The sequence below is a fragment of the Sceloporus occidentalis genome, unplaced genomic scaffold (genome assembly GCF_023333645.1).
Source record: "Sceloporus occidentalis isolate IW3139 unplaced genomic scaffold, rSceOcc1.0.p SCAF_1, whole genome shotgun sequence".
Taxonomy (NCBI): domain Eukaryota; kingdom Metazoa; phylum Chordata; class Lepidosauria; order Squamata; family Phrynosomatidae; genus Sceloporus; species Sceloporus occidentalis.
The window spans coordinates 227,341,346-227,367,743 of NW_028316981.1; the positions used below are offsets into that span (position 1 = coordinate 227,341,346).

The window sequence follows — 26,398 nt, forward strand, 5'->3', positions numbered from 1 at the left end:
CCAATGTCTGTTATGACATTGCAAGTTAGATGCAGGACATCGTAACTGTTTTGTATTGTCATGTGCAACCATGGCACTATCCCCACAGTTACAAATGACCCTGAAACCCACCTTAAAAACCAATTGGCAGTCCGCAAGATGACGATTGTTCTGCTGGCAAGCAGGCCACTGTAGGATGACGTGATCAGCCCATTCAAGTGAGGCTGCAAGGACAGAAGCAGGAACACCTGCAGGGACTGACGCAACTCCTCATCACAGTTTTTTTCATAGGTGGGAGGAAGCTAGTCACATCTTCCAGCAGAACAGACTTCCATCACTCCAGATGCTGACTAGCTTAAAGATGGGTTTCAGGGGTTGAATGGGGAGTTAAAACATAACTATGGCCCCATACAGACTGCCAAAATAAAGTTGCTTTGGGACACTTTGGAGGTATGCTGTTTAAATATGGCATGCATCCTAAGAGTCTGGAAGCTGCGCCAAAGCCACACTCCAGTCCTTAGGACTAGATCGTGGCTTTCGTGTGGTTTCTGGATTCTTAGGACGCATGCAACATTTAAACAGCATACCTCCAAAGTGTCCCGAAGCAGCTTTATTTTGATGGTCTGTATGGAGCCTTAGATTCCATGGCTTTGTGTGTGAGGCAAGATCTCAACCATTATTGTAATTCAGTGCTTTGACTAATGTTGTTAGTTTTATTCTAGTGCTTTGATTCTAATACTCTGTATAAGGCAGTTTTCACTTTTTTGATACCACGCACTGGAGGTCAGCACACAGCTTGGGTTCACACATGTGAGTGTTCTGTGGTATGACAAGATCAGCAGTATTCATTGGCCTCTTATATGGCACAAAAGAAGGCAGAGCTTAGAAAAGTTACTTTGGGGCTACAACTCACAGAGCATCCATGGTCATGCTAGCTGTGGGATTTTGGAAATTGTGGCGGGTTATAAACCGCCACTTTGAGGCGGTCTGCCGCTGCCGCCGTTTGCTCCGTGTGGGAGCCGCAGCAGCCACACCGCGCGGCTCCCACATGGACCGAAAAAGAAGCTCCAAAATGGAGCTTCTTTAAGCAGCGCCTCTGTGATGTCGCGAGGCGCCAGGGGCGCATTCGCGATGTCACAGACGCCGCAACACGTTCGGACGCACAGTGTCCGATACGTAAAGATGGCACCGGCCGTGTGGAACGGCCGGCACCATATTGTACGGACAGAGTCCGTATTAGAGCCAGGGGCGTCTAGAAGAGACGCCCCTTTTTTAAAATGGGACATCCTGCAGACGTCCCAAGTGGCGGTTTGTAACCCGCCTTCAGTACAAAAAAAGTTTCCAGGCTCTGAGTTAGACCTGCATTCCTGTCTCCCCTCCACAGAACCTGCTAATTCAGAAGAATGTACTTCCCTTCCCCACAAAAAAGTTTATTATTATTGTTTAATTATATTTAGCCATACCACTTATTAGATTTTGTGCCTTAAAAACAGCCTTTCCTAAAGCATTATGTCCATATTAAAAGTATACCACCCTGCTGGGTTGACTAACTTAAGCTACCAGGACAGAAATCTAACTTTATTGAGTCTCAAGGCAAATACACTCTTATCTTTAATTTTGCTTTTCTTGTTGACACGGTACAAAAAAGTTGGTTCCGTGTAAGTGATGGGGAGAAAGATGATAGAAACAAGAGAATAATCTCAGACTACTTTGATAAAGCATCTTTTCAACATCACCTCTTTCCCCATGGCCCCAAACAGACAAGCAAATTCCAATCTAAAACTAAAAACAATACACACACAAAAAGGCATACGTTTCGTATCAATAATTATACTGAGGTTTTATTTGTATTATATTAGTTCTTCTCCAGATAGCCTGCCTCCCTTGCCAAAACCTCTCTTTTAACAAAGTTGTTCCAGAATGCTCCATTCAAAATCCTTATTCCATGTTTTTAACCAAAGAGGAGGTAAGATTCAAGAGAAGGTTCCAGAGGCTACACAATACTTTGTCCTTCTGTCTCCATCTCCCCATCTCCTTGCCCGATGCAGGCTGGCTGCATCTCCGAAGTCCTGTATTCCACTATTCCATAAACACTAAATACTTACTTCTATTGTTGCTCATATATAGAGCAAAAGCCAAAGTACAAAAAAGAATGGTAAGCAGATCCCAAATTTTCTGTGGGAAAGTCCCAGCTTCCAAAATCTTTAAAAGAAATATTTTGGGTGGATTTTCAATATTAAACATACATAACAGCATACACTTCTTACTGAGAATTCCTCCCCCTTCCTTACTATACATTGCTTACTTAACTGTAAAGTACTGCTTGTCTTAAATGTGTAGAAAATTCTTCTTGTTACTACTATTTTGATGATTTACAATATAATTCAGCACTTTGCACTGGAATCTGTTTTAGAATTTTAGTTGTTGTTCTGGTGAAGCCTGAGTGGAATTAAAGTCCATAAAACAAAGAGGAAATGCATCTTGTTTTATCTCTCCTCTGGCTAAACTGATGCTATAGGTCAGCTTCTCAGCCAGAACTCCAATCCATACTTAGTCCAACCATTTCAGACTGAGATTGTGAAGGTGTTTCCACTTTTAGCAATCACTACCAGCTTCCAAACTCAGATTAATATAAACCGTAGCTCTTTTCTGTATGGCACTGAGACAAAAGTGTGAGGTGAAGTCTTCTGTGCCACTTCTGAAATAAGTTATAGTCTACCCACTCACTTTAACATTTAAAAAATAAAACAGACTTTCCAAAACCAGAAGCAAACTCCTATTAACTTCCCATTCTGCTCCATTTTTTGGAAGGATTTTGCCCCGGACCTGATGCACTTGCCCACTTCTACACTAAATAGAGCCTCTAATATAGTTTACAACAACAAAACATTCAATGAAATTACAATAAGCTTGAATGTTCTTTGAACAGAATGAACAGATAAACAAAGCCACAGTTAGATAACAGTAAAACACACTCAAAACTTGATGCAACAAAAACAATTCTCAATTGCTAATCTAAAGAACTATAGAAAAGGGGTCACCCTGACGTTGTGTGGGAGGAGCTGCCACCTAAAAGGCCTGTCTCACACCTGACCAATCATACCTTCCTTACTGGAAGAATTCAGAGCAGGCCCTCAGAAGATAAACAAAAAGTGATGGGCCTTTCCATATCATTATTGTTTAAATAGGTAGCCTTTGTGGCTTGATATAGGGTTTTTTTAAAAGATACAATAACAACTATTTTTGGAATGTGCACTGCCTTCCCCATTTTTGTGAAATACAAATACTTACATGAAGTCAATATATCTGTACCTCTTTAGAGAGTTTGCTGATTTTGCATTTGATAACCCCTTGACTTTCTCTATTCACATCCTTTCTGCCTATATTACAGCAGAAAGCAACAGGGAAAGATCTGCTACACAAAATAATATATTTACAGGGTCTCAGAAACAGATCTCAAGAGAATTAAAAGGAAGGGGGCTCACCAAAAATATCAAGTTTTTGTTTTGTTCTGTCCTGTTCTGTTTTAAGGACTGGGTACTCTGCCCTTTCTGCACTTCCTTAAATTTGGCATCATCAATATCAGCACCGCATGACAGACAATGAAGAGAAAGAGGTCACTTTTGCATATCACTTGGGGTAGACTTTATGTTGGCATGGATGTAATGATTACCTCTCAGCTAACTTCAAAGTAACACTGTAAAGAGTGATGTGTTATACTCAGTGTCCTACATAACCTTTTTTGAATAGATGACCTTTAAGTAGCTGAAGGTTGCCTCTGAATTTGGCTCACTTCAGTCAAAAACATCTGTTCCCCTTGTAGGCATACTGTAAGGACTTTTTTCTCAGTTGGATTGAGAGCACAGTCAGAAAGCCCTTTCTTGACCGATCACACACAGCCCGACACTTGTAAATCAAAATTTGGGGCTGACAACAGAAGGTCCGCATCCAGTCACCCCCTCTCAGCTAGCAAGGCCACTAGACTGCTGTGAGAACTGCTCTTATCATGTCATCAAATCAAAGCATGTTGAGAAGAGGGAAAACAAGAGGCATCTGCAGAATTCCCACAATGTAGTGACTTTGGAGCACTGACAGATGCATCTGTCATTTTATACCTTCAACTAACCTGCTGTCCACTGGCCTGACACAGTAAAGCTGTCCAAGACAAACTCCAGCTCTCTTGCGTTGTTTTCACACGTCTCTGTTAGGAAGACCTGCCGTTTCTTGGCCTTTGTTAGAAAAAGTGGGAAAGAAGGCAAAAAAGTAAAACTATTACAGGTATTAAGTAAGAGAAAGGCAACTCAGAATCACAGTTCAAACAGGCTAAAAATGAAAAGAAAGAAAACACACAGCTCCATAACTAAGCAAACGTAATTGCCTTAGAACTTTTGCTGGGATATCAAGAAGAAAGTGAAGCAGTCCATAAATTATCACCATTCTTTTTCAGTACCATAACATCCAAAATCCACAAAACAGTGATACCATAAATCCGCCAACAAAAATACATGAGTTTGCAAACTTTCAAAGCCTTCATGTTGGACTAAGTCATTGTCTAACAAAAGGGCTGTGACCTCACAAAGGATGGAGACCTTTGGGATCTCAGAAGTAGTACTTTCTTGCATTGCTAATGGAATTCAAATTTTATCTCTTGGACTTTGGAATGTTTTGTTCCCAGAGCCACATGGCCAGAAGGAAGAGGGACTCACTTGCATAGACATTCCTCCAAAGAAAAACATACCAACAACACCTTGAGAAAATGCAAACCTCTGACTAACATCATAAATTTATATATTTTTTTCTCCTGTATGATGCTTAACACCTTTGCCTAATGAAGAATCCAGTGAAACTTCGAAAGTTTGCCTAATGTATTTTGTGCATTTTGGTTAGCCAAATAAAGGTATCATTGTTTTGTGGCTTTGGATGTTATTGTAATTTGATATATGGATACCCCTGAATATGTTCTTTTTCAGGTTGCTCCAGTTATCTCCTCTGCACACACACAAAGTCATACCCAAATAACCCGGTTGGGAAGAAGCTGTGTGTTAGAAAACTGTGTTTTCTCCACTTGTAAGGAAAATGTTTCTGTGCTGTAACGCACATATTTAAAGGATCTCTTTGCCACTGAGAAAGGATAGTGGAAGGTCTGCTTCCCATCTTCTTCCATATCAAATTGTTTTCAGTCAGCTTCCCTGCACATATACAAAGTAGTACCCAAATAACCCAAGGTCAGTACTCCTGAGTCACAGTTTCTTCACAAGTATATTTTGTTTATTGTCAGGAGTAAAAGCAGTTTGATTTGAGGTGCAGCGTAATAGTTTGAATGTTGGACTAGGACACTGGGAGACCAGGGTTCGAATCCCTGCTTAGCCATGGAAACTCATTGGGTGACCTTAGGCAAGTCACACTCTTTCAGCCTTAGAAGGAAGGAAAAGGCAACCCTTTGTTTGGGATGATTTGTCCCCAAAAGATTTGTTCTCTTGCCAAGAAAGCCCCCGCAATACAGCCACCTTAGCGTTACGACAAACAGGAAATTACTAAAAGGAACACAATAACAACAGCAGCACCAACAGCAGCAGAAGAAAAGCAGACAGTTCTTTTTCCTTTCTCTATTACAATGCTTCCCCTCCATGACAGGAGTTCATTGTATAGGGCTATAGTATTATATGTAGTTTCCCCTTGAAAAAGACACAAAACATTCCATGCACAAATGCACACTTGCTCCCAATCACTTCCACATGCCGAGAGAAAGAATATTAAGGGAGAGACTATGGGGCTTAACAGACAGCCCCGGATCAGGGCCATGGCAACCGCATAACATGCCCCTGATCTGGCCTTTCCGTGGCACAAAAAGAAGCCGCAAAAAGTGGCTCCTTTTCACAGCCTAGCTGCCGCCGCAGTGGCATTTCAGTGCTCCTTTGACACAGCGCATTTAAACACTGCGCTAATGGAGTGCTGTGACACACACCTCATGCAGTTGGGCATGCGGTGTGACGGCAGCATGGGGGTGGGCGGCATGTGTATGATCCACTCTGAATTAAAATGTCCCTCCTCCCACAGCTGCTCCAGTTTCAATAAGAGCTCTGTCAGTGTTGGCCCCTAGTTCAGCACCAGCAGAGCTCTTGTTCAACTCAGAGCAGCTTCAGGGGAGGCAACCTGCAAAACTTAGAGTTGCAGATCCATAGGCTGTCCTTCTACCACTCTTTGCCATATGGTAGTAGATGAAAGAAATGGGACAGGGAACCCCTGTGCATCCTCTTTCATATCCTTCAACTTTCCCAGCTTGGCAGGAACAGTCTCAACTAATTCACTGACATCCCACTTCTTTAGCTGCTTTTAAAACGTCCCAGTTTCTCTTTCCTTGTCCCATTTTCCCTCCATTTGTCCTTCAGCTTCAAGTGCTTCAAAGTGAGTTCAGAGTGCAAACTCTGGAAAGGAGTAGGCAGGATCTTGCCCTTTCCTGCAGACTCAGGCAAAAACAAATGTCTGCAGCCTCTCCTAGCTTATGTAGTTTTTCTCATTAATAACTTTTGCCATATTGACCATGTTCTGATGTTGCCTAGCCACATGTGTACAGTTTTTATCTGTGAAATGTTGAAGGGTATGCCATTTTTATAGTGACATTTGATCTAACTTTGGTTCCGGTTCTGATTGCCTTCTAAACTTTTGAATGTTCAAAACTTTTGAATGTCCAGGTCTTTTTATGCTTATGAGGTCTGGCTAGGATACAGGATTCTTCTGCTTGGAACATCTTTCTCTTCCTAAAATTGAGCTCTATTATGAGCCAGTAGTGTATTGAGACTGACGAGAAGACAAGCAACATATGTGAATCTCTGCTGTGTTCTCTACTATTCTGTTTAAATATTTTATCAATTTGCTCTACTATTTTAATTTTAATTATATGTTCTGTATATCTACTAATATATTATTCATATACATTTCAGTGTTTGATCCCCAGTAGCTTTTACATGGGCTTCCCCGTGTGATGGTTAGTACTACCCTTCACAAAGAATTGCTACTGCCAATGGAATTCTCATCCCAGGGTTTTCATTTCTAAATCAGCAATATTCCAAAAAGAATTATTAAGATGCCTGTTGTTCTTACAGGATATAAATAGACTAGAGGGATGAACTGCACACAATTATATCAATATTACTTTGCCAGGCTTGCACAATGCTGGGAAAAGATTGTAAAGCAATGTCACACCAATAAGATAAATATTTTCATGCAGTTATAAGTATTTAGAGTACTAAGTGCTCAAAGCTGTGCAGCAAAAATCTCATTCCATGCAAAGATCTGTGCAAACTGCTCCAGAGCCCAAGCTGAGTGGTTTTTCCTCTCTTCCAGATGTTCTACTTTCAATTCAAAAAACGTTAGTATATTTATATTTATACTACTGCTCTGCATTTACATGTGCTGTTATTTGCCATTTCTAAGACAAATCTGCCCACTTTGTATTTCCACTTGCAATCAAATTCAGAAGAAAATCTTTAATTTGCCCAGCACTGTTCTCATGGTCAAGCTCAAAGCAGTGGCCTATTTACCTTCCTTGTTTTCCATCTACCATAATTTACTAAGGATTACTCCTATATCTTGGGTAATTTTTCTCCCTCTCTGATAAGTCACTTTCCCTGTATTCTTTTGATTTGGTGAGAGTGGGATTTGAAGTAGCTTTTTTAAAAAGCTTGTTAATGTGGATACAAGTGTACTAGGAAGTGGCATTATCCAAGTTTCAGTTCCACCCTCCCTGGCATCTTTGAGAATAGGATGGATTATCTTGACTTTTGTTACAGAGGGATTATTGCCCAATTGTAAAGTACACAGATTACAAACAGAAGGTCCCCGGTTCCATCCTTCCTGTGTTCAGAGCTATTAAGATTTTCAACAATTACTGTATGTCTCTACTGTGTATGCACATAAATATACACACATACACACATACATATATACATTTAATGCCCACATATACTCATGTAGTTTTCATCAAACAACACATTACCCCTAGATCCCAACAGATGCAGCTATTCACTCAGACGATAGTTGTTGTCATGACAAATCACAACCACTGGCTTCAAAAAAAGAAATATTTAAACAAGTATAGACATATAAAATCAAACATTTCGAAAGGGCCCTATAGGTCATCAGATCCAACCCCTGCTTGGTGTAAGAAATCCAGCACTGAGCAGGAAGCTGTCCGTCTCCAGCAGGGTGCTGTGCAAAAAGCCCACCACCTCTCTAGGGGTGCATCTGCACTCGAGAAATAATGCAGTTTGACACCACTTTAAGTGCTTTAAGTGCTCGAAATAAGAAATATTTTGACTGCCATTGACCATTTTTTCAATTGAGTCAGTATTTTGCTTTTTGTTCTTTTTTAACATCTTCAGTGCCCATCTAGAGAGCCAGCGTGAGTAGCCTAGGAATAAGCTGTGTGCAGACTTGCATGTAAGAGACAGTGTGGTGTAGTGATTTGAGCATTGGATTACAACTCTGGAGACCAGGGTTCAGTTCCTTGTTCAAGCATTAAAATCCACTGGGTGATCTTGGGCAAGTCACCTGCTCTCAGCCTCAGAGGTTGGCAAAGGCAAACCTCTTCTGAAAACACTTACCAAGAAATCCTTAAGGTACGTTCACTTTAGGGTTGCCATAAGTAAAAAATAATTTGGAGGTGCACAACAACAACAACAACAACAACAACAAGTGTCCATCTACCTGTTTCTTAGAAGCTCGGTTTTTGTATGAAAAATAAGTATTGTTTCAGCCATGACACATACTTGGGCACAGCTCTCTCTTCCAGCATCATAGAGTTGTGAGGTTAAAATTAGACAGCTGAATTCACTGGCATAAAGGATGGGATACAATATGATTATCAAAAAACAAACAAACAAACAAACAAACTCTGGGCTTACTTCAGCCTGTGATTTGTTACATATGTAAGGGTTTTGCCTGAGGTTGAAATGAAGTTTATCACTTCTAGCAACATCTGGGGAATCTGCAATCCTGTAAACAAGAGCAAGCTTGTTGTCTCTGATGGGTGAATGAACAAATGGCCTAGTGAGTGACCTGCAAATAACCCAAGATAGCCATCAGCAAAGGCATGGCTGGAATTTTCAGAAACACTCAGGAATTCCTTCCTTGTAGAGATAAGATGATATGCCTCGGAAATGATCCTAGAAATGATCCTACACAGGTTTATCCCGAGGTAAATCAGACTAGAAGAGAGCCAATCTGGTTAACTGATTAGAATACCAGATTTGTACTGCAGAGAATGAGGTTTAAATCTCCAGTCAACTATAAAGTTCACTAGGTGACACAGCTAATTGTACTCCCTTAGACCAACTTAACCTACAGTGCAATTCTGAAGATAAAACTGGGCTGGAAGAAACCATGCATGACACCCTGGGTTTCTGGAGCATGAGATAAAAAATGGAAATGCAAGCCCTACTGTTTTATTACATTTTACTTCAAGGAGTTTGCATGTTGTTGTATGACTTCAAGTAATTTCTGGTTTATGGCAACCCTAAGGCAGTTATGAAATAACTAGAAAAGATCCTAAAGATTAACGCTATACAACTGAATGCTAAAGTTAGAATCGTCCAAGCCATTGTATTTCCCATCTGTTGGTGTAATGTGCCTTTAAACAGAAAAATATTTTGATTGACTGCATGATGACTCACAGCCAACATTTTATATTAGTGGACCAAAAGACTGGTCAGATGTCAATTGACAGCTGGAATGTTTGGTTAGTTGTAAGCTATTGTTGGAGTAACAGGTTATTGCTGTGAGCTACTGTATTTTAGTTTGCAGCTGTGAAACTGACATTGAAGTTGACTGAAAGTCAGAATTGAGTGAGCGTGTGTGTGTGCGCGCGCTATTTTATATTATACATATTATAACTGAAGATAACCTCCAGGACTTTGGATGAATCAATTGTCTGTGATTGCTTCTTTTAAGTCTGAAAAGTGGTCAGTGTACTGCCAATACCAATAGCTGTCTGTGTGTGTGTGTGTGTGTGTGTGTGTGTGTGTGTGTGTGTGTGTTAGTTATACTCTGCTGTGTACATTGTTTTGGCTGTAGCTGGGTGATTTTTACCCAGACTGCGCCGGGAGTTGGCCTTCATCTCAATTTAATATACTGGCCGACACCATCACCATATACGCTTGCAAGAGCTGGACAGTGAAGAAAGTGGATAAAAAGAACATCAATGCTTTTGAGATGTGGTGCTGGAGAAGAGTGCTTAGGATACCGTGGATAGCCAAAAAGAAAAACAAATAGGTCTTAGAACAGATCAAGCCTGAAATCTTCCTGGAAGTCAAGATGACCACATTGAGGCTGTCGTACTTTGGCCACATCATTAGAAGGCATTAAAAGGCATGCTGGGAAAGGTTGAGGGAAGTGAAAAGAGAGGAAGAGAGGGTTTCCATGACTGAGCAGGGATTTGAACCCTATTCTTCAGAGTCATAATCCAACATTCAAATCACTACACCACACTAGCTCCATGAGCATGTCTTCCTATTACATGTATTTGTGCAGATCTTGATATTTAAAAAAATATTAATGAGAATACTAAACTAAAGCACCATATTCATTTATCTCAGATTTACAATGGGTCTTCATCCTTTGTTGTGATACAAACTCAAAGATCACATAATACTACACTGTACTGGTGGAACTCTTGGCATATCCTATGCATGTGTGTGTCAATAAATCAAGATTTATGCTTTTTGTCTTTTTTATTGGTATACAATACACACCTACAGTGATCAACTTTGTTTTCCCTCCCTCACCCCTTTCCACTTGCCAAATATAAAAAAATAGCTTCAAACACTGTTGGGGGTACAATTCATAATGAGATCTGGGTGATCTTCTGTAGATTTGAGATACCATGCTCAAAAATCCATTCTCTAAAGAACAAGCCCACTGATTTAGGTAGCCATTCCTTACACCAGGATAATAGTTCTAAATAAAAGTAAGTAGTTTTTAAAGCCATGTATCCTGTTTGATCTTGAAAGCTAAGCAGGATTAACCTTCATGAATACTTGGACAGGAGAACATCAATGAATACCAGGTGTTGCAGGCTATTTTTCAGAGGAAGGAACTGGCAAAACCACCTGTAGTATTTCTTGCCTAAGAAAAACCTATGAAATTCATGGGGTTACCATAAGTCAACAGGTGACTTGAAGGCAACATACACTCGCATATACCAGCTGTAATAATTGAATGGTTATATTGCTGCAAAATTGCACAGACAGGAAGCAACATGAGTCCCAATGCACCATATTCTTTCTAGCCCTCAGAGGCTCTCCACATGAAAATGCTACCCAACAAGGGAAGCCATTTCAATAAAAGCACTGCATGTGAGCCTTATTGTACTATAAAGTTTCCCTAGGCGATCCTCATTCTGTTGCAAAGTGACTTTCAAAGTCAGTAGCTCATTAAACATCTTGCATGCCACCCACTTAAAAAGTAATTTACTTTCCCAATTGGAATCCTTGATTGTTATGCGTTTTTAAAACATCCTGTCCCATTCTAACACAACAGAAAGGAGAGTGACACTTTTAACTAAAGGTTATCCTGTGTAACAATAGCACTGGTGACCTTCAGCATTGCAAACTGATGGAGCTGCTACCCAAGGCTGCAATGGGCAAACACATCAGTGCCAAAGAGTGAAATAAGGTGTGTTCAGAAGTTACAATGTAAATGTGTTAACACTGTAGGTAACCAGGTTCTGATATCTGTGAGAATGTCTGTACATGTGTTCATTCCTGATGTGTATCTAGGTTCAAAAATCCTCTGAAATCCAGAGTACAGATCAAGTGTACAACTGAACAGAATGAACACATGCATGTTTGTGTAAAAATGTTTACACAACATACGTGAAAGTGTGAATCTGTTTGGCATCAAAAATGGACCATCCTACGTTTGCATACTCCTGAGACATCTCCAGCTCAGAGATAAGATTCATTTGTGAATTACATGCCTTCTGAAACCACTTCAGAAGCTGCATTTCAGGTCCCCTTGCTGTTCAGATTTGGTAGAAGGGTTACCTATATTTATTGGTCTTTTCAGTTGTGGTACCAAAGATGTGGAACAGTCTCCCAATATACATTTCTGGATGTGCAAGGAACAAAAACTTCAGTAGTCTCAGAAATTCATCATTAATTGGAATTAACAGCTGCTGTATTTCATTGCTGTTGGTGTTTTATGATATGGTTGTTAATATTTTAACCAATGTTTATTAAATATTGGACAGAAAATATTAAAGTACAAAGAACTTAAAAGCAAAAAATATTGGGTAAAAGCAGGGTGGGCAAAGTAATTGGATTCCCTCAGCTTTTCTCACCATTTGCTATAATCGCTAAGCCTCCTGAGAGTTGCGATCCAACAGTACCTGGAGAGTCACTTTGCCCACTGTGCTCTAATCCAAATCAATTTTTTTAAATTTTCATTTCTTTTATTGTGAATATTTTGCATCCAATAATGAACCGCCAAGGATTAAAACAATTAATAATAACAGCCAGAGAAACAAACAAATAATCCACTTATCTCTGGATTAGAGATAGGGGAAGATACATGCTTTGAGATTTAGGCTGCATCTGCACTGCAGAAATAATGCAGCTTGACTCCACTTTAATTGTCATAGCTCAGTGCTGTGGAATTGTGGAAAACTGTAGTTTTGTGAAATATTTAGCCTTCTCTGTCAGAAAGCTCTGATGCCACTCAAACTATAAATCCCAGGATTCCATAGCATTGAACCATGGCATTTAAAGTGCTGTCAAATTGGATTATTTCCTCAGTGTGGATGCAGCCTATGTCTTCAGTGTGGATGAGGCCTCCTTGCATGATATTGGGGTGAGGGCAAGAGTTTCTTTTCCCATGCTACAGGGTCTCCCCTGTCTATGCACAAACAATGTATAGTAATACAGTACTCAGACAGGTCCTGCCTTAACAGCAATACTTTACAGTGCCATACAGAAGCATTTACACATGCACGCGCACACACACACGACTTTTCCACATCTTGTTGTGTCACAATCTGAAGCTGGAATTAAACTGGCATTGTTAATGCTTGATGTACACAAGTTACATTTGCGAAGGTGCAAAATATTTTTTTATTATGGCAGAGCAGTTGAAAAAAATAAATGGCACTTGTAACAAACTGGAAATAGTCAACGGAGGTATTTATTTAGGACAGCGGAGGATGGTTTCAGAAGGACAGGAAAGTGGGAAAATCAAATGGGAGCCCTGTGTGTTCTGTCAAGCGTTGTAGATACTCCGCAATATCTTCTCTCAAGTCCCCATTTGCCTGTGTTTCATACTGTTCATTATATTCCCTTTCATACCCATTCAACCACACAGATGTTTTCTGGCAACTAGAGCTAGCGTGGTGTAGTGGTTTGAGCGTTGGACTATGGCGATTATCCCATCAGCCTTTTCCCCCCGATCTGAGCATGGGCTGAGCCTGTGTAAAAACAGATGTTATTGCGCAGCTCCTTGCCTAGATCGGAGACATCCTGTACCCGATCCAGACTTCTCCCATATTTTGCAAAGAATGGGACTTTTGTCAGCCCACATCCAGATTGGGAGAAAAAACTGTGTGATAATCTCCTAAGACTCTTGAACATGGGGGTCAAATCCTGCTGGGTTATTTTGGCAAGTCACAGTCTCTAAGCCTCAGAGGACTGCAATGGCAAAACCTCCTCTGAAGAAACTTCCCAAGAAAACCTTCTAATAGGTTTTACTTAGGATCACCATAAATTGGAAACAACTTGAACGCACATGATAACTTACTTCTGCAAACTGAGTTCAAAGTCCAAAAGTAGTTTACATGTAATTAACTCATCAGGAGGGAGAGCTGGGGAGAGGGTGAAATCTTGCCCTTCCCAGTAGGCTTAGGCAAAAGCAAACTGCAGCAGCCTTCCCTGGCTTGTGTGCTCTTCCTTATTAATAACTTTTCTAATCCTGAATTTCTAACAATCCTGATCTCACTCTGATGTTGCTTGGCCACATATGTCCCAGTTTTCATCTGTGAAATGAATGGTAATGGTAGAGAACTGGACAAAAGTATTAATTTCGAAGGCACCGAGACTGTACTGTCCAGGACTGAATCATCAGACTACCACTTCATTTTGCACATGTTACTATTATTGCTGTTTCCCCATCGCCAGTGTCCCAATAACATGAACCTAGAATCTGGAAATATAATGTCTTGGGCAACAACTCCCAAAATCCCCCAGACAGCATGATCCACAACACTAACTTTTCCAAATGCTGATAAAAAGGTCCTTGTTCAATACTTCCAGCAAATCAATCATGCAAAAGCAGCATTCTGAACATTATACATCATAGCTCAAAATATGCTACTTTCAACATATTCTGGAAGACAGGATCATAATATTATAAGAATTGTAGGAGGCAGCTCAGTTTTACTGAGTCTTTATTTATGAGCTGTTTAAGACTCCTGGAATTTTAAATACTCTATGAAAATAAATTTTAATACTTCCAAGCATAAGACACATTTTTAAGTACAGAGGTGTTTTTTTTCATTGGCACATATCATATTCAAATGAATTCAAATGAATTTCCAATGCATTCAAAAAGATAACACATGAGATTTAGCAAAATTAAGCAATAAAAATACAAGTCCTTGTCTTTTCCTCCATACAGGAGCTGGCTTGCAATGACTGGCAGGTAAAATTATAGCTGCCAGAAACCACACGGTGGCACCACAGAGAGACTTCTGGAACTTCTACCACAGTTAGCAAGTAACTTGCAGTATTCGAAACTTCCTATGATGGAGATGGAACAGATAAAGATATCCATTTACAAACTGTCAGCTTGCCAGAAGGCTTACCACATATGTTCGCCCAGAAATTTGAGTAGCTCTTGTGGAAATAACTTTGCTCTGCTCAACCATTTACCACCTTTTAATGTAACTGTATTTTTTCATAAAATCATCTTAAGTTATGAATTCCCATCTTGTATACATAACTACAGTTGGCCCTCCCTATCCATGGATTCTTTATCCACTGATTCAACCATCCATGGCTTGAAAATATTCTAAAACTATATAAATTCCAAAAAGCACACTTTGCTTTTATCATTTTATATAAGGGACACCATTTTTCTATACCATTGTATATAATGGGACACAAGCATCCAAGAATTTTGGTATCCACGGGGGTTCTGGAATCAAACCCCAGAGGATACCAATATTCAAAAACAATTCAATCCTTCTCCAACCTGTTTCCTACACACCAAAAATCTACACCAGAAAAGCCAATGCAGAGGGATGATAGGAGTTGCACAACATCTTGACACCCGCAAACTGACTCATTTTTCATCTCCACTATCAGACTCAGGAGCTTCTCATTCTAAGCACCTGCATGGTCTGTGATTAACAATTTAAAACTGCAACATGGAAAGGAGGAAAGGCAATGCTGACTCTCAGCCATAGTATAGCTCCTGATAGATGCTTTTGATTTGTTACTGTTGTTGTAGTGTGTCTTCAAGTAATTTCTGACTTATGGCAACCCTAACATGACCCTATCATGGGATTTTCTTGGCAAGGTTTGCCCTTGCCTTCCTCTGAGGCTAGGAGAGTGTAACTTGCCCAAAGTCAGCCCGTGGGTTTCCATGGATGAGCAGGGATTCAAACCCTGTTTTCCGGAGTTGTTGTCCAATGCTCAGATCACTACACCATGCTGGCTCTCTCTTTTGACTTTGTGTGGCTATAAATATTTCTGTATTTACAGTAAACATAATCTGGTGAAAGGCAATGGAAGCTGCACTCCAACAACATAAGAAGGGCCACACAAGCTTCTCTGCCTAGCCACTCCTGACTAGCAGGCCACATCCCAATCCTGCTAGGACTTCCACTGTTTCTGGCTTGGATTACTATACCTAGAGCTGTTGCACCATTTTCTGAATTCAGGCCTGTAGGTAAAGTTTGAGGACCCATAAATGCCCACATAAGAGTAAAGAGCAGCTTTGGAAACCACAAAGTTGTTATATGGCTTGGATTAAAAATCTGCACTAGAGAACTGTCCCTGGTTTACCCATCCAGCCTCTTAATCCTTAGTACATCCTCCTTAGTACTCTCCCAATCCCCTTTCCTAGTTATTACATTGGGCATCCTTGATCTTCTGCCATTACTTAAAGTGGCTAAATGAGATGTATTCTAGCAGCAGTGGTCCAAGTGTGGAGAAAGAAGAAGACCAGTACTCTCCTTTTCTTACCATCCTTTTTTTAAAAAGGCTATTTGGGCAACACAAGAAAAGCGTGACAGCATACTGTTATGGCAACTTTTTCTTCTCTGACAAAACTAACAAGTGCTTAAGAGGCCCTCAGAGAATGCTGTAATCACAGTTTTCCTTATTTGCCTTTATGTTGATTAAAGCTACTTAATGAGTTTTAAGCACAACTAAAATGTGTCACTTTGGAAACCAAGAGGAAATTACTTATGTGTTATTAGTGAATTATCAAAATCAAGATTAGGTCATTTGAGCATGAACACACACACACAGACAGAAGTTACAAGTGTCTAAAGACCATTATTTCCATTATTCCCTCCTTACTAGTTGGGTGTTACTAGAAAACTATGAAACAATGAGCGCAGCATGAACAAATGAGTCTCAAAATATAATGTGTCAATACTCCGCTAGGGGTTTTTAATTTTTCATAGTATTACAAAGAATATTTTCCAGTGTCCTCTTTCTAGCCATACATACTAATTTGCCAATCAACTAGAGAACACCATGTTAACAAAAGGGACATAATACCTTTCAAGCAGCATAGCTTACATTCTGGACAGAGCTTATATTGAAGGATCACATTTTAAGCCTTAAGGTTTAAAGGATACAAAGGAGAAGCCGGTGTAGTATAAAATTTATTTCAATTCTTTATCACTTGAGACTGAATAGATGAGGAAATTATCTGTTTCCAGAAAGTTTTTGAGTCAAGTCCCAAAATACTTTAAGTGTGTTTTGTCAAAAATATTATGATTTTACAATGATGGGTATGTCCATTCAATTGGTATTCCCAATGTAACTAAGAGCCATTTCACACTACACAGTTATAGTGATTAAGGCGGGATACAGACCACCCAAAAAGGGCAGTCTGCCACCGCCTCCTTTTCTGCCAGTGGGAAGCCACAGCAGATAAACCACACGGCTTCCCGCCGGCAGAAAAAGTACCTGCAAAAAGTGGGTTCTTTTTTCGTCATGCTTGCGAAGCCCGAGTGCACAAATGGCGCACTCGTGATGTCGCAAGCGCAAGCGCAACGCAACATGCAGATGCTATGCGGCCATCATGTCGTAATGGCAGCGCCCATGTAGACAGGTGCCACCATTTCGACACCACCGTGACGTGCTAGGGTTGCGGGGTGTGCAGTGGCACCGCCCTCACGCAACCCTAGCATGCCAGTCTGGATAGCGGCTAAGATTCCACTTTAACTCCCATGGTTCTATCCCATGGGATCCTGGAACCTGAAGCTTTACATGTATGGTGGGGGCCTTTAATTCATTTCCGATTTATGGTAACCCTAAAATGAACCTATCATGGGGTTTTCTTGGCAAGATTTGTTCAGAGCAGATTTGCCATTGCCTTCCGCTGAGGCCGAGAGTATGTGACTTGCCCAAGGTCACTCAGTGGGTTTCATGTCCAAGCAGGGAATCAAATCCTGGTCTCCAGAGTCCTAGTCGAACACTCAAATCACTATGCCATGTTAAGGAGGGGTATTTTGAATTCTCAGTATGAGAACACTAGTGCCTTTACCAAGCTACAAGCCCCAGGATTCTATGGGATGCTGCTACGGCAGTTAACATGGAATCACAATGTTAGAACTATGTAGTGTGGAAAGCCCCTAAATTATCTACGATTTTTTTTTTTTTTTGAATACCAGGAAATAAATAGTTACAACCATCTCTAGAAAATATATGGAATTTGCAACTCTTTAAAAAGTTTCCAGGAATTCTTACTTGGTTTAAAATACTTTGCACCAACATTTGTTTAAAAATTAGAAAAAAATCTATTTATGATGTTTGACATCTAATCAGTTGTTTCATTATCCCAATAAATGTGATATACAGACCCTATTGGTAATATTCACTAATATAATATTCCAGTATCAATGTTTCTTTTGAAGAAGGCTTGAAAATGGAATGGTTGTACTAACAGCTTTGACAAAAGATAGATACAATAAAATCAGCATACTGGTTTCCATCCAGATTTAGATTATCTCACCCAGAAATCCCGCCGGGATAGTTGCGGGATTGAAAATCAAAACCAAATGTTATTGCACACAACTGCAGCCTTATTATTATTATTGCATGCAGCTGTGGCCAGGTGAGTGCAACCCGTATGCAGCCTGGACCCCAACCACACTTATCCAGTGGATTTCAAAAATGGCAAGCTCCCGTTTTTGAAAAGCTGCTGGCTAAGCATGGCTGGGGTCCAGGTTCATATGGGTTGCACTCGCCCAGCCACAGCTGCATGCAATAACACCCATTTTTTACTTTTCAATCCCGCATCTATGCCAGTGGGATTTCCAGGTGCGATAATCTCCTTAATCAACTGATCTGAAGTTCCAATGACACCAGTGGAGCCTAAATTAGGCATAACCCCATGAATTTTCAATATAGTTTGCAACTAACAATTGTAACTAATTCAGGCTGGAACCAATCCATTGTTTCTAGATAATAATCAGTTAAGTATTGGTCAGACATCAGCTTTCAAACTATGGCCACTATTGACCTCTTGTCTTCAAGAAAAATATTGGACAAGATCTTTGCTGACAAGATTTATCAGTAACATAAAAACTAGCTGTGTGCTAATAATGTACGATTAATAACAGTCTACCATCAGAGAATTCTGGAATGGTTTGCCCTTTAGAGTGAAGGTGGATGAAGCATGACTCTCCATATGTTTTGGGACTGCAACTTCCAACCATCTTCACCAATTGCTAGGCTAGCTAAGGCTGCTGGCAGATGCAATCCAACAAATTTTAGAGGGCTGCACTTTTTCCACTATTTTAAAACAAACATCTTGCCTTTCTTCTACAAATCTCAACTCATGTAGGATGCTCAGGCAGTCTTCCATCTGGGCACTGAGCAGACCTAGGCCTGTGTTCAACATAGTCTGCAATTTTAAGACCAAATTACATTATGCATCCACAAACAAAGAATCCATGATACGTTCACAGAACTAAGGAGTGCTTTGGAAAGAACCTAATAAGAAGAGAAAAATATCAGTTTAGAATGCTTCCAGATGGGAGGTTTTCCAGTGCCCTTGAGCACAAATCAATGCACACAAGATGTGAAGGCTGGAGGGAGAATGTGCCAGTTCCCAGTTCTGATCCCAACTGGTCCACAAAGCAATCTGGGAACTATCAGGATAAGTCTGCAAGCCATACAATTAAAAGCAGCAAAACTTGTACAAAACTCCCATTCTACATGAGGTAATACTTCTTTCTCTTCCTGTCACTTTCAATACAGTGCTCACTCAGCCATGAAGAAAGCTGCTTTCTGACCATCCCCTTAAAGATCACAGTTGGTACTTGTCTTAACATGATTTTTAAAGGATCCATTGGGTGAATGAGGGTAGAAGGGAAGGAGTTCAAACTGCTGCTCAAATATAACACTTGGGAACAGATCACAATTTGAGAAAGTTGAGAAAAGGCTGGAGTAGTTACCCTAAAAAAACTTCAAAAATATGCAAAAGTATGGTCCAAAATACTTTAAGATAGTCTTCTGGACATCACAATAATAATATAGGTCTGAGCTGTAAGAATGTATGCACTTCTGAACTTACCTGCAAGTTAAAATATGAAAACTTAGGATGTTCTGAATCCCACTAAATATGCGTGCTATGTCAGATCAAAGGTTAAAGTACTGAGTACTGTGTGCTAATGGGTATGTATAATATGGCTATCCCTTAAGTATTGTTAAACAACTAGGAATGAGACACAGGATCATATATACATCTTGTCCACCTTAGTTCCTCTCACTTAACTTTTTAAAAAAGGGTCTATATTAGCACCAACAACCTGATTAACAAAATTGTGTAATTAATCAGTAAAATTTGGCTGCCAACCATGGTTAAAGCCAACAAAGAAAGTGAAATTTTTAACTATGACAGAGGGTCACCATCAAACAGTTGGCCCTCTGTATCCACAGATTAAGTATCCATGGATTCAACCATCAGAGCCTTGAAAATAATTTTTTAAATCCAAAAAACAAGGCTTGATTTTGCCATTTTATGTAAGGGACACCATTTTACTTAGCCACTGTATTTAATGAGACTTGAGCATTCATGGATCTTGGTACCAAACCCCAGCAGACAGCAAGGGACCACTGTATTTGCAGTAATTCTTACTGCTGCAGACAAAGGCATGAAACATGTTCTAATCTCTGGAAGAAAAAGTTAAGCATCAAATAGATTTAACTCTCCAGTACTGTAGATAATCACAGAGAACCACTTACCAAATAAGGTAATGAATTCTGTGCTACACAGACTTTCTAAAGTGAAGTAAGAAATCTCCCTGAAAGATACACTTTAATCTAACCAGGGTGAATTCCATCACCTGTGTGCATATGGAATCAGACTAGATAATTGTAATGGTCCCCCAAAAGTCTTTAAAGTGTGTGAATTTGAATTGCTTCCATACTTAATAGTCTAGGAGGAGCTAAGCGTATCTATTCCTTTCAGAATATCCAAATTACGGCCAGTGAGTGAAACCACAGATAGGCTTAATACCAGCTTGGGCAAATAAAGTAGTAGAGTATCTAATAAGTTCTGACTCACAGAAGGTACTTGGAGCAGACAACTATATTTAAACCTTTTCTAACTCTAATGACACTCCTTGAGTTTTAAAACTGACACTTTAAACTTTCTTTTAAACTGTGCCTTTTCCTAACAAGCCCTTTGTTGTTGTTGTTGTTGTTGTTGTGTACCTTCATGTCATTTTCAACTTCTGATAAACCTACCACAGATTTGTGTCAAGATTTGTTCAAAGGGGGTTTACCTTTGCCTTCCTCCGAGGCTGAGAGAGTGTGACCTGTTCAGGGTCACCCAGTGGGTTTCCATGGCCAAGTAGGGATTTGAACCTTGGTCTCTAGAGCCATAGTCTAATGCTCAAATCTCTGCCTTTAGATAACAAAAAAAGAGGCGTCATTCCCTTTTTAAAAAAACTACTTTAAATGAACGTTATTGACAATTTAGAAGAGTATGCTGCAATGGTGAAAGAATCATTTTTACAAACACTAAAAACAATAAACTGATCATTACCACTTGGCGGCAACAAATGTTTTGTGTCTATTTTCTGCAATATTTGCTGTGATTTATAGTGAAAAGTTTTACCAGGAATCAACAAATTAAGACAGAACATAAGAGCCATGCTGGATCAGACCAAAGCACTACAGTATCTAGTTTAGTTTTCTGTTTTCTACAACAAACAAGATATTTGTGGGAATTCCACAGAATGATACAAATGCAATAGCATATTTGCATTCATATTCTCTAGAAAATTATAATGAGAGAAATACAGTCTCTGATAGCAGGTACACCATCAAATAGCCACCACAACAAGCAGCCACTGAATGCCTTCTTCTCTGTGAATCACACTAATCACATTTTAAAGCCAGCCACATTGTAGATGTCACTATAAGTTTTGATACCAAATTCCAAAATTAACTATGCACTATGTGATGAAGTACTTTTTATCTATCCTGAATCTCCCACCATTCAGTTTCCTGAATCATCCCAGGTTCTAGTATTATGAAAGATGCAGAAGGCTTCCTGTTTGCTTTCTCCATGCTATGCAGAGACTTATACACATAAACTATCACCTTTCACTTTTGCTTTTTGTCTGTCCTTGACTGAACAATTTCATCTGTTGTTGAGGCTCTTCTTTCTTTTTGGCTGGAGATACTGTATTTTTGCATTCCTCTCTGACAATACTCCTGGTTTCAGTCCAGAGTTTTTCTGCCTTCTGGTCAATTAGGCTTAACAGTGCAAATCTATTTTTCACATTGCTTTTGAATTCTTTGTGGGATATTCCTCAAGTTGTATTCCAGCTTGATGGTTAGTTTAGTATTCTTCTTTAGCTTTATTCAAACCCCACAATCTGCTCTTGCTCTTGTTTTTCCAGAAAGAATGGAGCTTCTCCATCTGCTTCCAATTACGTAGTCTATTTGATTTGTATAATGGCCATCAGGTGACATCCATGTATATTTGTGATTGTTTTTGTTGTATGCCTTCAAGTCATTTCAGTTTTATGGTGATCCTAAGGCACCTATCACAGGGTTTTCTGGGGCTGAGAGGTGTGACTTGCCCAAGGTCACCCAGCAGGTTTCCATCATCGAGTGGGGAGTTGAACCCAAGATCATAGATCTATGCTCAAATCACTGCACCATGCTGGCTCATATAGTTGCTTCACATAGTCATATAGTCGCTCCAAAACATATTCAAACATAAAATTCACTACTGATAAAAATGGGCTTGTATACTTGTCTAATACAAACAATAACAAATGCAGGTTTTTTTAAAGGCATGGGAAGCATTTAATCAGTTACTTTAAACATAGAACAGCACTGGGGTTTTTTTAATATAGCATATATCATATTTTAGACCAATAAAATAAATGCCTCAGGTCTTTTCTCTTACCAGGAGAAGTTCATCCTGTAATTCTTTGTAGCTTTTTTCATTATCTTGAAGTCTCTCTGAGAGATCTATAATTACTTTCTTCTTGTCCTCAATCTCTTCATTGAGCTGCTTGTTTATTGAGAGATACTCCTTTTCTAGCCTGAAAAGATGAAATAGAATTTTCAGAAATACTTTAGACTAATAATATTTTAGATTGTTAATACATTACACATATTACATTAGTACTCCTCTATTTTTTTAAACTAGGGTTTAATATTAACAAAATTAGGAAAGTACTGAAGAAATGCTAAGTTACCAAGTGCCTAATATGCTATATTCATAAGTCATATTGTGGGTGTGGCACAAGAACTCAGCTAGATGGCAGAGTTGTGCTGGAGGACCTAGATTACTGGAGATAACATATTAACCAAAATTGCAAATAATCAAATCCACAAAAGACAAAATCACAAATGTGGAGATCCAATTGTATATGGAATGAAAAATGTCCTATGTCCAAGCTGCATTCAGGACAGGAAGGGCACTAGGGATCATATTTCAAATATATGATGGATAATGGAGCATGCCAAGGAATTTCAAAAGGAAATGGTTCATGTTTTTCTATACCTTAGCTCAGTGGAGACTGCAGTCAAGAAATCAGAGGAAGACAACATATAAGGGCAGCTATGGATAAACCAGACAAGAGCCTGAAGTGTAAATATGTATCATTGAATACTACAGTAAGGATTGTTCATGCCATCATATTTCTAACTTATTGTGAAACTTGGACAGTGAAGAAAGCTGATAAGAAGAAAGACCTGTACAGACTGGCCTTAAAGACTGGGTTGGGGGTGGAGTCAGGGTGTAGTGTCCATATGACGCACACTCTGGCTCCACTCCCAGGGTAATGTGATACCATACACCGCACCATGAAGCATAGCATCATGGAGCTCCTCTGGTGCTATGTCTGCACAACGCAGTGCCAAATGAGCTATCAGCTATCGTGCCCTGGAAAGGCCAGATCGGGGCAGCCATGTGCAGTTGCCGCAGCCCCAATCTGGCTGTAAAAGGGGCTGTCTGTAAAAGGACAAATAAATGGGTGCTAGAGCAAATCAAGGCTGAACTCTCCCTAGAAGCTAAGATAACTAAACTGAGACTGTTGTACTTTGGACACATCATGAGAAGACATGACTTACTAGAAAACACAATAATGCTTGGTAAGGACAAGGTAGAAGGCAGTAGGAAAGGAGGAAGACCACATTATAGATGGATGAACTCAAACAAGGAAGCTATGTCCCAGAGTCTGCCAGACCTGAGCAGGTCAGTTGCAGACAGGGTGATTTGGAGGTCTTGCATTCAAAGTCAAATTGGCAGCAGTTAACAACAACAACAAAAACTGTGCCTGGACAGAGGATACTTTTCACAAACAATACATCTAATGGGTTTAGCTATTATTGTTATATTTACAATCAAAACAAGACATAAAATAAATTAATATAATATTAGAAACCTAGGGAGAGAGAAAGGGATCTAAACATTCTAAAGATAGTTTGAAAGCCAGGAACATGCTGTGCTGTCTCTGCTGTTTCCACTTTCATGTGTAAATTTATTACTGCCTTCTGTGGTTTATGATAATCGTGTCCTTATGTATGCACTGGGACTAGCTGTAGTCAGATTTTCAGAAGGTATGGATGGGTACTTCAGATAACTCTCCCCAAACTCAAGGAACACATGATGGAGCTTCCCAGGCTGCATTTCTCACTCTCTATCCATTTGGACTAATACATCGAAAATAAGGACCTCTACACACATTATTACACCTGAACTGGACCAATGTTTCTTTTCAGTGTTGGAATATGTCCCTTCCCCAAACTTTAGATACATGCTCTTATAAACGCTTACTATTTGGAAGGCTGAATGACAGTTTAAAAAGTATTTTTCAACTCTACAATAACAAAGTATTTTCTAAACACACTGAAAAAGAACACAGAAAGTTGATACTAATAGTTAAGAGAGCTGTAACTGGTACAAAACTCAGTATGTGTCTGAATAAACATCAAGACTGAAGAGAAAAGCAGAGCTTGGAAACATTGTCTTAACATCTAAGGTGGTCATATTAAACATCTAACTCATTTTCAATGTCTGATCTTGGGAGTGGTGGAAAATAATATGTTATAATACTCATTAGCAATGCACTACTTTTGTTGTTTTAAGAGGTGTGTTGCCTCTTATCTTAATTGTGCAAAAGGTGGCTGAAGGATTTCCCCCTCTAATTAGCTAAGACAAATGTGATGTAGGAAGAACACCCAGATGCTAACACATCATGGAAATGGCTAGAGTATTATGTCACTTAGCCACTTCAGGAAGTATACTGGCAAACTGGCCAGATTTCCTGTACCACATTGCTCTCTCTTTATTATTGTGTCCTGAAATGAAATAAGCCATAGGAACTCTTGTTTAAAGGTTTAAAAAGAGGGCACCTCCAGCCAGGTCATATATAAATTAAGAGAGAATACCTTCCAAAACATGTGAAGTAATATGTAAAAGAATTACTCAGTGATTTACAAATCTCAAAGACTTTACTTATTTTAATAAAATCAACACCACTGCCCCCACATTGCCCCCCAAAATCAACTTCTTACATTAATTACTGTAGAAAATTATTTCCAAGCTCTGAATAAAAGAGCACATAGTGAAAATATATAGGAAGCTAAAGTAACACCAGATGCAAAGGCTACCAAGAGAATGAATAGAATAGGGATGTATGACAGAATGTAAGAAATGTGACAGGTTTTTTTTAAAAAAATGAGGAAAATTTCTTTAAAAACTACCTGAAAGGTCATCACCCATAAAAGATGATGCATCCATATCAGAATGACTTGCAAGAAAACAAAAATCCAGTTATAAATTAAAATACAAGTTGTAGATGATTGGCAACCTTGAATACTGTCACGCAGTCATGAGCCTGAAGCAGACGAGCCAGATGGACTGTGCCGGGACCATGCCAGCCTCAATCGCGCTGGGATCACAGTGACCGCATGGGCCCAGGCCCAATTTGGGCCACTGCAGTGGTCCTGAACCAGGCTGCCAGGAGGAGTGGATTATACCCGCTCCTTTTTGGCCCAGTTCTTCTTGCTTGGCGCGGCATCAGCCCAGCTTTCAGCCATGTTCAGACCATGTGTCTGCTAAACACCATGTCCCCAATTCAGCCTGAAGCTGGCACTTTTTGCCCGTGTGTTTCAGGCCATCGTTAGCTACTTTGTCAGCACAGTCAATTATCAAATTATTTGCCATTCATTAACTCACTGTAATAAAACAATAGGTCTGTGGAGCTCTCTTCAAAGATCACCAATTTTTTCCCATTAAGTGTATAATGAAGTATTCAGAATCATATAGGTTATACCTTGATTTCTGGTTAGAAAAATCGGCTACATTTTAAAAAATCAACATGTAGGGATAGTGGTCTGTGACTGAATTAATGAAAGAAAATACTGACTGTTTCAAAATGAAACATTTGCTCCCTGAATCTTTGATAAGGTGCGAGCACCTGCTTTCTAGACTTTTGTATATAATTACAAGTATATCTCAGTTTAAAAGGTGGATGTGTTCCCAGACATTACTTATTTAACAGCAAATTTGGTACCAGAGGCAGGAATAACATGGAAAGAATATAGATAGGTTTCTACACCACAAAACGAGAAGAGCTATTCAAGATTATTCAGGAAACTTGTTATTCAAAACCAAAAATATGCACATGGGAAATGAAACAACCAGGTCAGGTAAGCCT

At 39.6% G+C, this 26,398-nt stretch overlaps 1 protein-coding gene across 4 annotated transcripts in view; it reads right to left on the reverse strand.

Moving 5' to 3' along the window:
• CCDC171 (coiled-coil domain containing 171) overlaps positions 1 to 26,398 on the reverse strand; it is a 199,382-nt gene that overhangs the window by 142,120 nt on the left and 30,864 nt on the right. For all 4 annotated transcript variants that reach the window (XM_089511607.1, XM_089511617.1, XM_089511597.1 and 1 more), the window contains exons 10-11: positions 22,636 to 22,774; positions 4,106 to 4,208 (exon numbers count right to left, since the gene is read on the reverse strand). In XM_089511607.1, the coding sequence (XP_089367733.1) occupies positions 4,106 to 4,208; positions 22,636 to 22,774 (242 nt within the window). The remainder of the gene's footprint in view (positions 1 to 4,105; positions 4,209 to 22,635; positions 22,775 to 26,398) is intronic.